Consider the following 15200-nt stretch of genomic DNA (forward strand, 5'->3'; position numbering starts at 1 on the left):
TGAGTTTCTGGACTATAAAAAAACCGAGATGAGGGCGAGCTTCCTGGGTTATCATGCACCAGAGTATTTCTAGCTCGTTTCATATTGAGGAAAGATGATATTGTTGATCAATCGAAATGTTAGCTTCAGAACATGATGAAGGGTACTGGACGCTAAGGATGAAGAGGGGTTGTAATCATCCAATCCTGAAATAGATTTCTAAAAACTATATATATCGAAGTTATGAGGTCGGAGATGACGGGTGTTATGGGGACCATAAGTCTGGTCAGTAGACGTATCAACCATGGTGCAAACATGGGTGATATAAACATGGTGTGTGATACCAGAGCAATGAAAGGTAAAGTTGCCATCCAGATTGAGATAAGATAGAGTCGCGAGAAACTCCCGAGTCAGAAGCACAAAAGTAGGATAATAAATCCCCAAAAGGCCCTCCCAGCCAAGAATGGCGAAGAGGGCATGGACCTGCTCAAAAATACGAAGCTCGCGAAGAACATCAAAAGTGGGGACAAAATGCTGATAACATGTCGAGTTACTGATATGTCACACCCCCGACCAAGGTAGAACATGCCGGGAGTGCGACTAAGTTCATGGATCACAAATAAACTGAATATATAGTACAAGTACAACGATAAACAAAACAGCATTTGTATTCCATAATTAAGTTTGAATACAAGGTTCTTACAGATAATAATAGTACAGTAGTTACCTTAAACAGGTATGCAGATAACAAAAACTAGATAGCTAGGTCGTCTGTAATCCATGACCAATCTTATGTCTGAACGTCTGTCTAATGATCTCTTGAGAATACATGTAAGTTTGAGGGTCAACACAAAGGTTGGTGAGCGTTACAGGTTTTCTGCTAACCGCAGTAATACTTTTAAAAAGTCCAAAAAGTATTTTCTTTGTATGTGTAACAATAGTTAAAACAGTGTTTGCAATGAGTCTTTAAAATACAAAAAGTTTAGTTTGTATAAGTAAATCCATACATAAAACTGTGTTTGTAATGAATCTTTGAAAGCTAAAACGTTATGCTCCATAAGTAATTTCATACTTACAATAGTTTTGAAAGCAACCAAGCCCATGGTTGTACGGATAACGGATAAACATGCATATGGATATACGGATAAAGTTATATGCCAATGTTGTACTTAACAACCGCAGATACGGATAAACAGACATACATATATATGGATAAAGTTATCTGCCAAGGTTGTACTTAACAACCGCAGATACGGATAAACGGATAAATGACAAGTATGTTTGATAAGCTTATACGTAGAAGTGTACGATACTTGTTTAAACAGTTGATAAAACTTAGGGTAGTATACACAAGCACATATAAGAGCCTAAGATACAAGTTCTATAACTTGTATAAATATATAAACTCATATATTTTTGTGTATGTATGAGGTATATTGAAACTACCAAGTTGATAACCGTCTATACAGTCATATCACATTTGTAGTCGGAATGTATATGTTATTTTTATTAGTTGTATTATCTTAACAACATAACATATGTAAATATTGATTTTTAAAACGATTTTGTTTACTTATAATATATAAGTATTTAAACAAATATTTCACAAGCTAGAAATGTGTTTACACAAAATAATGATAATTCATCTGTATTTTGTATGATAAATATTACTTAGTACGCGTAATATCATGTACAGACGAGGGACAGACATGAAATACTGGAGGGCTGAACCATTTTAGCATTTAAGCCGTTCTGAAATCCAACAACTTTATACGACTCTTCAAATCAGATTCCCGGTACCGTAAGTAGTAGAGTAATAAATAATATTTTTGTGTGATTTATATCGCACAAAAATGATGATGTTGTTTGTATAAACAAAAATATTTAGACACATGTATATATAAAATATAGTACAAGTAGTACATGTATCCCCCCCCCATCCCGAAAATATGTAAAAGTGAAGTCGTAACACTTACCTTAACGTGTCCTTGTTGATTTGTTTCGAGAGTTTGTCGCGAGAAGTCGATATGTGTCGCTTCTAAAACGAACCGTCAGGATTAATTTAGTTTCCTAGAAAATTTTGATATAAATTATTAAGTAGGGGTTGTTTTGTAATTTAACTAAATTATAGGGCCCATTTACTAATTTAAACAAGTTAAATGGGACCAAGTTTGTTAACTATTTTCAGGTGAGGGGTCATTTGAAATAATTAAAATAAGGATTTACATGTTTAGGATTTATTTTCTCAAGAAGTTTGATGAAAAGGGTTTAAACTAAATAAAAGAAATGATAGTTTAATTTGAAAGTAAGTTTTCACTTGTTCTGAAAAGATTTGTAGGACAGGGTCTTGTGGATTTGATTTGAAACTAAGTTTGAATATTTAGGACTTCTTTTGTAATGAAATTCCATGGAGGGGGGATTTTATTTATTTTGGAATGAAAGTTTGGCGCTTTAGGACTTAATTTGCAATGAAATTTCAAAGGTAGGGGTGGGTTTTGTTTAATTTAAATTGAAGTTTGAAATTGTTTTTTCAAAAAGCTACGTCAAATTGAATATGAATAAAGGGGTTTACTTTAAATCATTAACATAAATGAGGGTCATATTAAAATGAAATGAAGTTTGGTTAGGCAAAAAAAAAAAAGACTTACTGTGAAAACAAAAATCGAATGGGGTGTATGGGAACAAAAGAAAAAAAATCTCATGCCTTGGTTTTCTTAGTGTGAACAAAGAAATCAAACGAATGTGCATGGGTTTTAAATAAGAATTTGAATGGTCCTACTGTGAGTGTTTTTGGCATGCAAAATAAATGGGTTTAGTTACCAACAAAACAAATAAAGGTATGGCTTTTTTTGTCTTTGGCTATTTTCGAATATCACAGGAAGCAAAATGAAACCATGATTTGGGTTATAGAGCTATTGTGAATGAAAATAAGAAATGTGTGTGCATGGGATTAAAATAAGAATTCGAATGGTCCTTGCTTAATTACTGGTCGAATTCCATACATATGGGGAAAATTTGAGATTTGTTTTTGGGCTTCACTGTTAGCTCAAAATGGTGTTGCATGGTATTTAATAATTAAAATAACAAGGAGTTTTGGTTCCTTAGGCTAAAAATCAAACATCATACATCAAATAACAAGTAGACTCATGGTGGTGGTGGACTTACGATGTAAGGGAGGTAACAGGAGGTTGAGGATGGTTGGCCGGAGAGCTCTAAGGCAGCAGTGGCAGCAGTAGACGGGGGTTCTAAATGCGCACCATAACTAAAACCACTAAAGCCTTGTGGTATACATACAACGAAACGATTCGTGGTCCAGGTGGCCACGAGAAAACTTCGTGCACACCACCCCGACATTCCGTGGTCGGGCGTGGTCGTTGTTCTTCGTGTTCCCGACGACGAATGAAACGGAATCGATGATTGGATGCTTATTTTTTGACCGTTGAACGGTCATTTGAGCCTTTTTTTTCAAACTCAGTTCAATACACAAATAAATAAACCTTCTATTTTCACCAAAACACACCTTCATTCTCTCATAAAACCTTCATTCTCTAAAACCACAAAACACAAACATGTGGATTCCACAAAACACATGGAATTCTTAAAAACTTTTGACTCGGATGACGAAGTAGAATTCGTCGAGACATTCTTCAACGTTGCGCAACACATTCACGACGAAGAAAGTTCGAATGTTGCTCGTACAAGGGCGGTCTTCAATCATGATTGTCAAGCGGCACACGACTTATTGGCACGTGATTACTTTGCCGATAATTGTCTTTATAATGACAACTCGTTCGAACGTCGTTTCCGTCTGAATAAGGCTATATTTTTACGTATTAGTAACGCTTTAGAATCTCGTTATGATTTTTTCAAACAAAAACCCGACGCTAGAGGAAGAATGGGTTTTAGTAGTATACAAAAATGTGCGGATGCTCTTAGGTATTTGGGATACGGTATAGCATTTGATGCATCTGACGAATACTTGAAAATATCCGAGAGGACCGCAGTTGAATGTGTAAATTGGTTTTCTGCATGTGTGTATCAGGTTTTTCACGAACAATATTTAGGCAAACCTACTCAACGTGATATTGAGAGATTATATTCGGCTCGTTAAGAGAGGCATGGATTTTCGGGTATGCTTGCCAGTCTAGATTGTACGCATGTGGCTTGTGTGACAACCCGAAATTTTCATTTGTATAATTTCCACAATCAAACACTCCAAAAATTAGTCAAAAACATTTCAGTACATTTTTGGCCGGATTTAATTCCGTTTGGGTGTTTTATTTTATTTTCGTCAAACGATTAAATAAAAGGAAGTGACGTTATTAACGATGTGTAGCAAACAAAACAATAAACGCCTTAGTTAGGTGTTTACGGCCAAACAAGGGGTGTTTGGGCCGTAAACACCAATTTCCCCAAGACTCATGCATATAGCATGAGTTTACACATCTTTTCCTCATTCTCCAATTCCCACCTCAAGAACACAAGGCTTTTCTCTCAAGTATCATAAGTCCATTCTTCCAAATCCGCCAAAAGTGTAAGTTTTCCTTCCTAAATTCGTTCATACAACACTTAATCTAGTGTTTATACATCATTTCATCCATGGATTTTCGATTTTTACATAGATCTTCAAGTGTTCTTCAAAACACCAAGAACACCAAGAACACACACTAGTGTTCTTGGGTCCTAAACACTCTTACAAGCCTCCTATAAGTAAGTATACTCTTCCTAACTAGTTATTTGCTTAGTGTGCTTGCTAATCCATGGATTGAACACCAAAAACCCCCAAGAACATGTGTTTACGGTTTGGGGATCTCCCAAAACCGTAAACACCCCCAAAGGGTGTTTTGATGCCCTTAACACCTTCTAATGCTTGGACAAGAGGCTAGAAACTTGCATGCATGAACTAAGAACCACAAAACACGAAAAGAATGAAGTGGCCAAGGGTTTACGGCCGTAAACTCTAGGGTTTACGACCGTAAACTCCCAAGGAGTGGTCCAAGGACCGTAAACTCCAAGGGAGTGCCAATTCGAACCCTAACCACTTCCTAAGCCTTTGTTTCAACCCTAGGACATTTCTTTGAGAGACATGAGACCTTGAAACACTCAAATACACCATTCCCATGAGTTTACGGCCGTAAACTCATGGTGGAAATGGTCCTCCAACCGTAAACACATATAGGGGTGGTCATTTGAAGTGTAAACTCCATAGTGAGGTCATACACTCCTTAGAAGCAACCCTTAGCACTCCTAGCACTTGAAACAAAGTGTTTTCATGCATTAGAGTGTCTTTACTTACTAAATTAGTGATTAATTAACTAATTAGACACATTTATGTAAGACTACATGTTACATAGGATCCGTGTGTGTGTTCAAGTCCTCACTTGACACCTAGCATCCTACCCGGCACTTCCATCAAATCCACTCACTACAGGTGGGTTCATACCCCTTAATCAACCTTTTAAATGTTTTTAAATGCTTTTGTGGGGGGGGGGGAATACAAGTTGAATCAATCAAGTTATAGTATCAATCACATGTGATTTATAACTTGCAACCAAAAGGATTTTCTATACTTTTACCTGCTTTACCAACAGAACTGTTTTAAATGTTTATCAAACTCATTTTCATGTTAAATTGTTATAAAACTATTTCTAAACTCTTTTAAACTCCTTTTGTTCCCAAACCATATCTACACCAATATATTTATATAAGTAAGACTTGAAGGACTTATGACTGATAGCTCACCTTACTTCCTGTTCTTGTTTGATTGTGGACTTAGGGTATATTGTTATCTGTCCGACTGTCGTTGAATTCTTAGTTATATGTTATATATATTTGTGTTGAATATTAAAGTCTTCAATTCAGTTGAATACCCTTGTGTATCAAAGGCATGCAACCAACCTTACTATTTAACTATAATAGGTATAGTTAAGGATTACTACTCGTTTCTACTATTACAATGGTACCTACCAGAGTCAGAACAGTTATGAGTCAATACATGTTAAACACTATAAAAAGAGAATACTATATACTTTACAAGAGAACACTCTATACAATATACCAGAAAGTACATTATACATTATACAAGAGAACATAGTAAAATAGAATGTGACATACTACTTCTCGATACGACACTTCACTGTGCTATCACCGTGTAACCAGAGTCTCCTGGAGGGAGAGCGGGCATTATGTGTATAGATCTATACGGGACAGAGACTCCCACATCCCGACTGCTAGCTACAATCCGAGCCGTCTAGGCCCAGGGGTGACAAAATGTCACCATACTACGTGTGACCTGGAGGGTCATCAGTTATTCGATCGTCAATCAGCATGGTTACATACGAGTTCACATTCCGACCTTTAATTAACACATTAAGAATTAAAGGCAAAGCAGAGTCCCTGAGGTGTATTGTACATTTAATACCACCTGGAGCCTGCACTTTTATTACATTAGCCGGCAGTGATACTCCTGGGGTAAAACATTATTTTCCCAAGTACTTTACATGAACAAAGTTTGAAAACTATATTTTCATACTGATAGTTTCACGGGGAAAACTCTTACATTTTCAAAGGATCAAACACACAAACAACCGGGTCTTGGTAGAAGACTACTGTTACTGGAAAACATAGGGTTTTCTAGGGAATATACTATTTTCAAACATCAAAATCAGTTATTACGTCATATTGTTGTAAACATCTTTATACAAGCAACGACACTAAATACTTATGAACTCACCAGCTTTATGCTGATACTCGCTTTCAAAATAACTTGTATTCTCAGGTCATCAGTAGACAGGTACAGATGCAGCTTTTGAGAAGATGGAGCCCATACAAGACTCCTCTTTATTTTGATTACATTTTTGGTGTCTAACAAACTGTATAGAATACGCTTGTATTACAACTATTATATTAATGCAATGGATGTTGTTGCTTGTCTTTACTATTATGCATTGTTATGATACTGTACATGACGTCCTCCACCCCAGAACGTTTCCGCCATTCTTGGTTTTGGGGTGTGACAGCTTGTAAAAAATATCCAAATGCATAGCGTGGTTAGTTCACTCGAGAAGATATAGGTGAACCAACTATCATCCTAGAAGCTGTTGCATCTCAAGTTTTTTGTGGATATGGCATGCCTTTTTTGGAGTAGCGGGGTCTAACAACGACCTTAATGTTCTTGGCCGGTCTCCACTTTTCAACGACATTTGGACCGGCAAAGCACCTGATATGACGTTCACGGTGAATGGGCACGCGTACAAATACGGTTACTACCTTGGTGATGGGATATACCCGGATTATTCTACATTGATGAAGGCATACTCGGTTCTTCGAAGTGAAAATGCAAAGTTGTTTAAAAAAAACAGGAATCGGCGAGAAAGGATATCGAGAAGGCATTTGGAGTCCTTAAGTAGACATGACATGTAGTGAAATATGTTACACGACTATGGGATAAAGAAAGAATTAAACGAATGGTCCTAGCATGTATTATAATGCATAATATAATTATTGAAGATGATGGTCGAGTGATTTGCACGTATGATCTGAACGACGTTGTCGTTCCAATTGAGGAGTTCATACCTGGAACGAATGCGTTTTTACAGCGAGTTGTAGAAATTCATAACAGTGAAACGTGTTTCAATCTTCGAAAAGATGTCGCCGAACATTTGTACCAACGTAGCATGAACGACGATTAGGTTTTTTATATGTATGTTTGTTTGTTTTTTTTAATTAATGTAATGTTTTTTTTTCTAGATTAACTAAGTAATGTAGTTTGAAGTTGTAATTTTATTTTTATAATTAATGGAAAACTAGTTTTAAAAAATGAATTTTTTAATTATAAAAAATGTAATTTTATTGTATTTTTGATTTAAAATAAAAATAAAAATAATGATGTGGAGTGATGTGTTAGTGGTAGATATTCCATGTTAGTGGTAGGAAAATGTGGTGTTGGTGTGGCACCCACCACATATATGATATGTTATGGATATAACGGATGACCTAATAAATAAATCAATATCACTTATAAGTGTGTCAAACAAAAAACTATTAAAAAATTAAATAATTATAAGGTATTCTCCACTTTTTACCCATTTTCACTTTTTCTTGTTTAAAATATTTTTTTATATTAATGTTTAAAATAATATAATTTCAGTTATTAACTATTGTTCATATATTTTATTGTTTTTATCTATATATATTATTATAATATTTCAATTAATTTTTCTTATATTTTTTAATAAAATATATATTTGTTATAATCTATTTGTTGTTTTTTTATTTCCATTTGATTAGTCTCGTATTAATATTTTTTGTCTTTATTTTTTATATTTGATTAATATCATATTAATATTTGATTATTTCATAGACGATAAGTGGTCATTTCGGCTGCACCTAGTTGATTAATTTATATATACATAGTTAGTAAAATTATGATATCCGTTATATCGGTGAGACCTATTTTTTTCTTTTTCTTTTATTATTATTAACCTCAAGCAAAAACATATTAAAAAAGCAAAATTACAACTATTTTTAACAAAATACAACTACAATAAATAAAAAAAATACATTTTTCATTTACCATCTCTTGTTAAATACAAGTATAATTAGTTTTTTTTATCCAAACATTAATATTAACAATAAAATAAGTAATCTTAATAATGTATAAATTACTTTTATTACTTATCATTTATTTCTTATCATGTACATCATTTATATAAATATTAAAATTATTACGTGGTGCATATAATTCTTTCTAGCCCGCCCCTTTTAGTAGTTCTACCATTGCTAAGGTCTTCAATTTTAATTGTATTTGTGTTCCTTTATGTTAATTTGTGTTCCCCTCTTTCATTTGTGCTTGCATTAATTTATATTCATTTGTGTTCGTTTATATTTATTTTTGTTCTTTTATCAACTAAACGAACAGACGTAACAAACATGAACACACTAAGTTTCTTAATGAACGAACACGAACACAAAAAAATGTCTAACAGTTTTTTTGTTCGTTTGTTTATCGTTTAAAGTTAAACCATCAAAGATGAACAAACCTCTTCATTTTTTTGAGGTTTGTTTACAACCATATTGATATCGTTAATATTAATAAATAAATAAATAAATTTGAAATTTTATATGCATATTCGTATAATAAAGTTGATATATTATACAAAATAAAGATACTTTCGTAATTATACAAAATAAATTTGATTATGTATATTTACAAAATAAAATTAAGATATTTGGCTTGTGCGGCAAAAGTAACTGCAAGCTGGTAGCTGATACAACTAATTTTTTTTCCAACCTTTATAGAAGGAGGTCCAACAACGATGATAAAACAAAAATATTTTGTATTTTCTTTTGGTTTGATCATAAATATAGTCATATTTTATTTTATTATAAATATGCTTAAACATAAAAAGAATAAAAATATTTTAATAAGTTATTTTGTATACTTATTTAAAACTCATCGTTTTTGCTTAGTATAGTTACGTAGACATGAAAAATACTATATTATGATCGTTTAAACTCAAAAGATCAAAAAATAAAAGTAAAATAAAAAAATAAAACTTAAATAGTATATCATATTACATTTGTTTGTTTGTTTATATATATATATATATATATATATATATATATATATATATATATATATATATATATATATATATATATATATATAATGAGTAGATGTCATTTCATTTGGGGTTTAAGTAAGTGGTTTTGACTTTGTAAAATAGTTTTAACTTAGGTAAATTGGGTGCATTAACAACACCCCAGTAGGTGGTATGAGGATAAGAGGTATGAGGAAGGTATTTGAGTGAAGTTTTGATCAACAGTAGGTGGTATAAGGGTGGGAAAGTGGTGGTGGAATGGTGGTTTGTGGTGTAACTAAAAGTGAGAGATGAAGGGTGTTTTAGAGAGAGGTAATGATCCTTAGAGAATAGAGAAGAGAGCTGGAGATTGGTGTGTTGAATGGAGTCACCCAAGCCTACTTTTTATAGCCAAGAGTGCACACACACAAGCTTTGAATAACATGCCTCCAACTTATTCTTGTACATTTTGGTGAAGCTTGCACACAAAGAAGGAGAAAAGGGAAGAAGAAAGAACGTGGGGAAGAAGTACAAGGTCCAAAAAATCTGATTTTTAGCTTCTAGAATCACATATGAGTCCCACATAGGGTCATACCCCCATTAAATGCCCAAAAACACACAAAACCGGGTGTGTTGGGATCCGTGCATCGAGATTTTTTTTCGTAAATACGGTTAGATATAGTTTAATTCAAGGATTACGGAACATCAAACAGATTAATTTTTGGAGTTACGGAAATTCGGGAAATTGCGTTTGAAGTTTCACGTCTAAACGGCTCGCGGTATCCAATTTCGCGTTTTTTGTAAATATTTTTGTTAAAAATATTTCGAGTGTGAAATTAAATAATAGGCTATAGCCTGAGTTCCAAAACATTCTCGTAAACCCCGTCGGCAAAGCGTAAATGCCTCGACAGATCGATTAGGTTTTACGTGATTAAAGAAAAAAATGTTTTACCGCTTGTTTTCTTAAAACTGTCGTATCTTTTGCATACGAACTCCGTTTTTGATGTTTTTTTTATATTCGGAAATAGGGGAACATGTACTATAATATTGTTAGATTACAAAGCTCCTGCTCTAGGGCATGGATTTCCTGTCGGGGTAGTATTCTTTGATCATTATCTGCTTCAATTGTTCACAACCTATGACATAAGCTTCAACGATTCCTATGGACTTTGCATGGTTATTCCTACAAGTCAAGGCAGAGTCGATCAGCGTGCATGTAATGTACTTGACCCAACAATCATCGGGGCACGCACTGATGAGAAAAACTGCCTTAGTCTTCTCTAACAAACAGGATAGATCAACAGCTCCTTCAGTGTCGTAGAAGGATTGAGGTTTGCAACCCATGAATTCCTTGAAGGAACAGTGTCTGGGGTTGTTTTGGTGAGTTACTGGAGTGCCACTTCCACTTTTCCCCGTTTTTCCGTTTCGAGCTGCCTCGTATGCTGCCAAGGCTGTAGCAATTCCTTGAGCAAGCATGTTTTGCATCATGGTGGGGTCCATTTGAAAAGTTTGGTTCACATTTGTTACTTCTGGGGCTCGTCCTTGGTTTGGAGTTTCCACTGATGTTTGAGTTACTGGTGGGGCTTTCTTTCGGTTACCTTGGGGAGTTGGCGATGGATGAACTCGTGATTCCTTTCGTAGAGGCGTTGTCCTTAACGTTTAGAAAAGAGACACTTTAGTTGTTTATACTACTTAATCATAACAAGCATGTATGAATTATATTGCATGATAGTGTATTAGTATAATTCATTCCTAGAATCCTATAGATTTCCAAGTCATAGAGTGAGATTGATTCCTAAAATCCTATCGATTTCAACTGACAGGGGAAAGGTGATTGGTTCATAAATCCTCCAGATTTCCGAATGATAGAAGGGGATCTTAATTGCCAATGATTTTGAATTGTATTAGTGTTTTAAAATGTATATATGGATTCTAAGGTACTAGGTTGCTGCAGCGAATCTGGAGAACATTCTTCAATCTCTAAAACTCTCAACCATTGTAGTCTGTCAAACACCCTGCTCAAGGTTGGTTGTGCACCGGCCCGACCATAAATAACATAGGCGCGCATTCCAAGTTTATTTGTGGTATGACTTATGTATGGTACTAACCTTTAATTGAGGCATTTGAGCTAAAGGGTTGAGTTGGTAGCTTTTGTTGAAGGGATGCTTAGAATTCTATTAAGTGTTCTCATCGCTGGTCAGAGTATATATAAACTCTTATATATTAGGGTTGGTGGGGTTTGTAGTATTATTAATTTTTGCTTTGTACTTCCCGACTATCGAGCACAGACGAGGGCTAGACATGAAGCACCGGAGGGCAGGACCATTTTGGCAATTAAACTGTTCTGAAATCCAACAACACTATGCGACACTTCAAACTAGATTCCCCGTACCGTAAGTAGTCGAGTAGTAGTATTATTATTAATAATACTTTTATGAGAAGCTAGTTTTCTATAGTTGTATTCCTCTTTCGAGGATACGAGTTCTTTATAGCCAATTAAGCTCTGATACTGTCACACCCCTGGCCAAGGCGGAACATGTCGGGAGTGAGACTAAGTTCATGGATCACAAATAAACTAAATATATAGCACAAGTACAACGATAAACAAAACAACATTTGTATTTCATCAGTAAGTTTGAATACAAGGTTCTTACAGATAATAATAGTACATTAGTTGCCTTAAACAGGTAAGCAGATAACAAAAAATAGATAGCTAGGTCGTCTGTAATCCATGACCAATCTTCTGTCTGAACGCCTATCTAATGATCTCTTGAGAATACATGTAAGTTTGAGGGTTAATAGAAAGGTTGGTGAGCGTTATAGGTTTTCTGCTAACCGCAGTAATACTTTCAAAAAATCCAAAAAGTATTTTCTTTGTATGTGTAACAACACTTAAAACAGTGTTTGCAATGAGTCTTTAAAAGCCAAAATGTATAGTTTGTATAAGTAAATCCATACATAAAACTGTGTTTGTAATGAATCTTTGAAAGCCAAAACGTTATGTTCCATAAGTAATTCCATACTTACAATAGTTTTGAAAGCAACCAAGCCCATGGTTGTACAGATAACGGATAAACAGACATACGGATATACGTATAAAGTTATTTGCCAAGGTTGTACTTAACAACCGCAGATAGGGATAAACAGACAAACGAATATACAAATAAAGTTATCTACCAAGATTGTACTAAACAACCGTATATACGGATAAACAGATAAACGACAAGTATATTTGATAAGCCTACGTGTAGTAGTGTACGATACTTGTTTAAATAGTTGATAAAACTTAGGGTAGTGTACACAAGTACATATAAGAGCCTAAGATACAAGTTCTATAACTTGTATAAATATATAAACTTATATATTTTTGTGTATGTATGAGGTATATTGAAACTACCACATTAATAACCGTCTATACAGTCATAACACATTTGTAGTTGGAATGTATATGTTGTTTTTATTATTTGTATTATCTTAACAACATAACATATGTAAATATTGATGCTTAAAACGATTTTGTTTACTTATGATATATAAATATTTAAACAAATATTTCACAAGCTAGAAATATGTTTACACAAAATAATGATAATTCATGTGTATTTTGTATGATAAATATTATTTAGTACGCCTATTACCATGTACAGACGAGGGCCAGACATGAAATACCGGAGGGCTGGACCATTTTAGCATTTAAACCGTTCTGAAATCCAATAACCCAATACGACCCTTTAAATCAGATTCTCGGTACCGTAAGTAGTAGAGTAGTAAATAATATTTTTGTGTGATTTATATCGCATAAAAATGATGATGTTGTTTGTATAAACAAAACATTTAGACACATGTGTATATAAAATATAGTACAAGTAGTACATGTATTCCCGCCCTCCCCCCTTCCCCCCAAAAATATGTAAAAGTGAGGCCGTAACACTCACCTTAACGTGACATTCTTGATTTGTTTCGAGAGTTTGTCGCGAGAAGCCGATATGTGTCACTTCTAAAACGAACCGTCAGGATTAATAAGTAGGGTTTTTTTTTTGTAATTTAACTAAATTATAGGGCCAATTTACTAATTTAAATAAGTTAAATGGGACCAAGTTTGTTAAGTATATTCAAGTGAGGGGTCATTTTAAATAATTAAAATAAGGATTTATATGTTTAGGATTTATTTTGTCAAGAAGTTTCATGGAAAGGGTTTAAACTAAATAAAAGAAATGATAGTTTAAGGATTAGGACATGTTTTGAAAATATTTGTTGGATAGGGTCTTTTGGATTTAATTTGAAACTAAGTTTGAATATATAGGACTTCTTTTGTAATGAAATTCCATGGAGGGGGGATTTTATTTATTTTGGAATGAAAGTTTGGTGCTTTAGGACTTAATTTGCAAAAAAAATTTCAAAGGTAGGTGTGGGTTTTGTTTAATTTAAATTGATGTTTGAAATTGTTTCTTCAAAAAGCTACGATCAAATTGCATATGAATGAAGGGTTTTACTTTAAATCATTAATATAAATGAGGGTCATATTAAAACGAAATGAAGTTTGGTTTGGCAAAAAAAAAAAAGACTTACTGTGAAAACAAAAATCGAATGGGGTGTATGGGAACAAAAGAAAAAAAATCGCATGCCTTGGTTTTCTTACTGTGAACAAAGAAATCAAACGAATGTGCATGGGTTTTAAATAAGAATATGAATGGTCCTACTGTGAGTGTTTTTTGGCATGCAAAATAAATGGGTTTAGTTACCAACAAAACAAATAAAGGTATGGCTTCTTTTGTCTTCGGCTATTTTCGAATATCACAGGAAGCAAAATGAAACCATGATTTGGGTTATAGAGCTATTGTGAATGAAAATAAGAAATGTGTGTGCATGGGATTAAAATAAGAATTCGAATGGTCCTTGCTTAATTACTGGTCGAATTCCATAAATATGGGGAAAATTTGAGATTTGTTTTTGGGCTTCACTGTTAGCTCAAAATGGTGTTGCATGGGATTTAATAATTAAAATAACAAGGAGTTTTGGTTCCATAGGCTAAAAATCAAACATCATACACCAAATAACAAGTAGACTCATGGTGGTGGTGGACTTACGATGTAAGGGAGGTAACAGGAGGTTGATGATGGTTGGCCGGAGAGCTCTACGGCGGCAGTGGCAGCATAGGTGGCGAGGCTTGGTGGCTGCCACTTGTTTCTTTCTTCCCCTTTACTTGGCAGAAACAGTAAGAGGAAGGGATAGGAGGTATGAGGAAGTTATTTGAGTGAAGTTTTGATCAATGGTGGGTGGTATAAGGGTGGCAAAGTGGTGGTGGAATGGTGCTTTGTGGTGTAACCGAGAGTGAGAGATGGAGGGTGTTTTAGAGAGAGGTAGTGATCCTTAGAGAATAGAGAAGAGACCTGGAGATTGGTGTGTTGAATGAAGTCACCCAAGCCTCCTTTTTATAGCCAAGAGTGCACACACACAAGCTTTGAAGAGCCATGCCTCCAACTCATTCTTGTACCTTTTGGTGAAGCTTGCACACAAAGGGGAGAGGAGGGAAGAAGAAAGAACGTGGGGAAGCACTAAAAGGTCCAAAAAATCTGATTTTTAGCTTCTAGAATCATATGTGGGTCCCACATGTGGTCATACCCCCATTAAATGCCAAAA

General features: G+C 34.4%; 1 protein-coding gene across 1 annotated transcript; it reads left to right on the forward strand.

Moving 5' to 3' along the window:
* Positions 1–3568: 3568 nt before the first annotated feature.
* On the forward strand, positions 3569–4090 carry LOC145127097 (uncharacterized). Its single transcript, XM_079062349.1, has one exon. It carries the CDS (start codon positions 3569–3571, stop codon positions 4088–4090), a length of 522 nt encoding a protein of 173 aa, XP_078918475.1.
* The last annotated feature ends 11110 nt before the right edge of the window (positions 4091–15200 follow it).

This window comes from Lactuca virosa, chromosome 7 (assembly GCF_052849685.1).
Source record: "Lactuca virosa cultivar CGN04683 chromosome 7, Lactuca_virosa_CGN04683_v6, whole genome shotgun sequence".
Taxonomy (NCBI): Eukaryota; Viridiplantae; Streptophyta; class Magnoliopsida; order Asterales; family Asteraceae; genus Lactuca; species Lactuca virosa.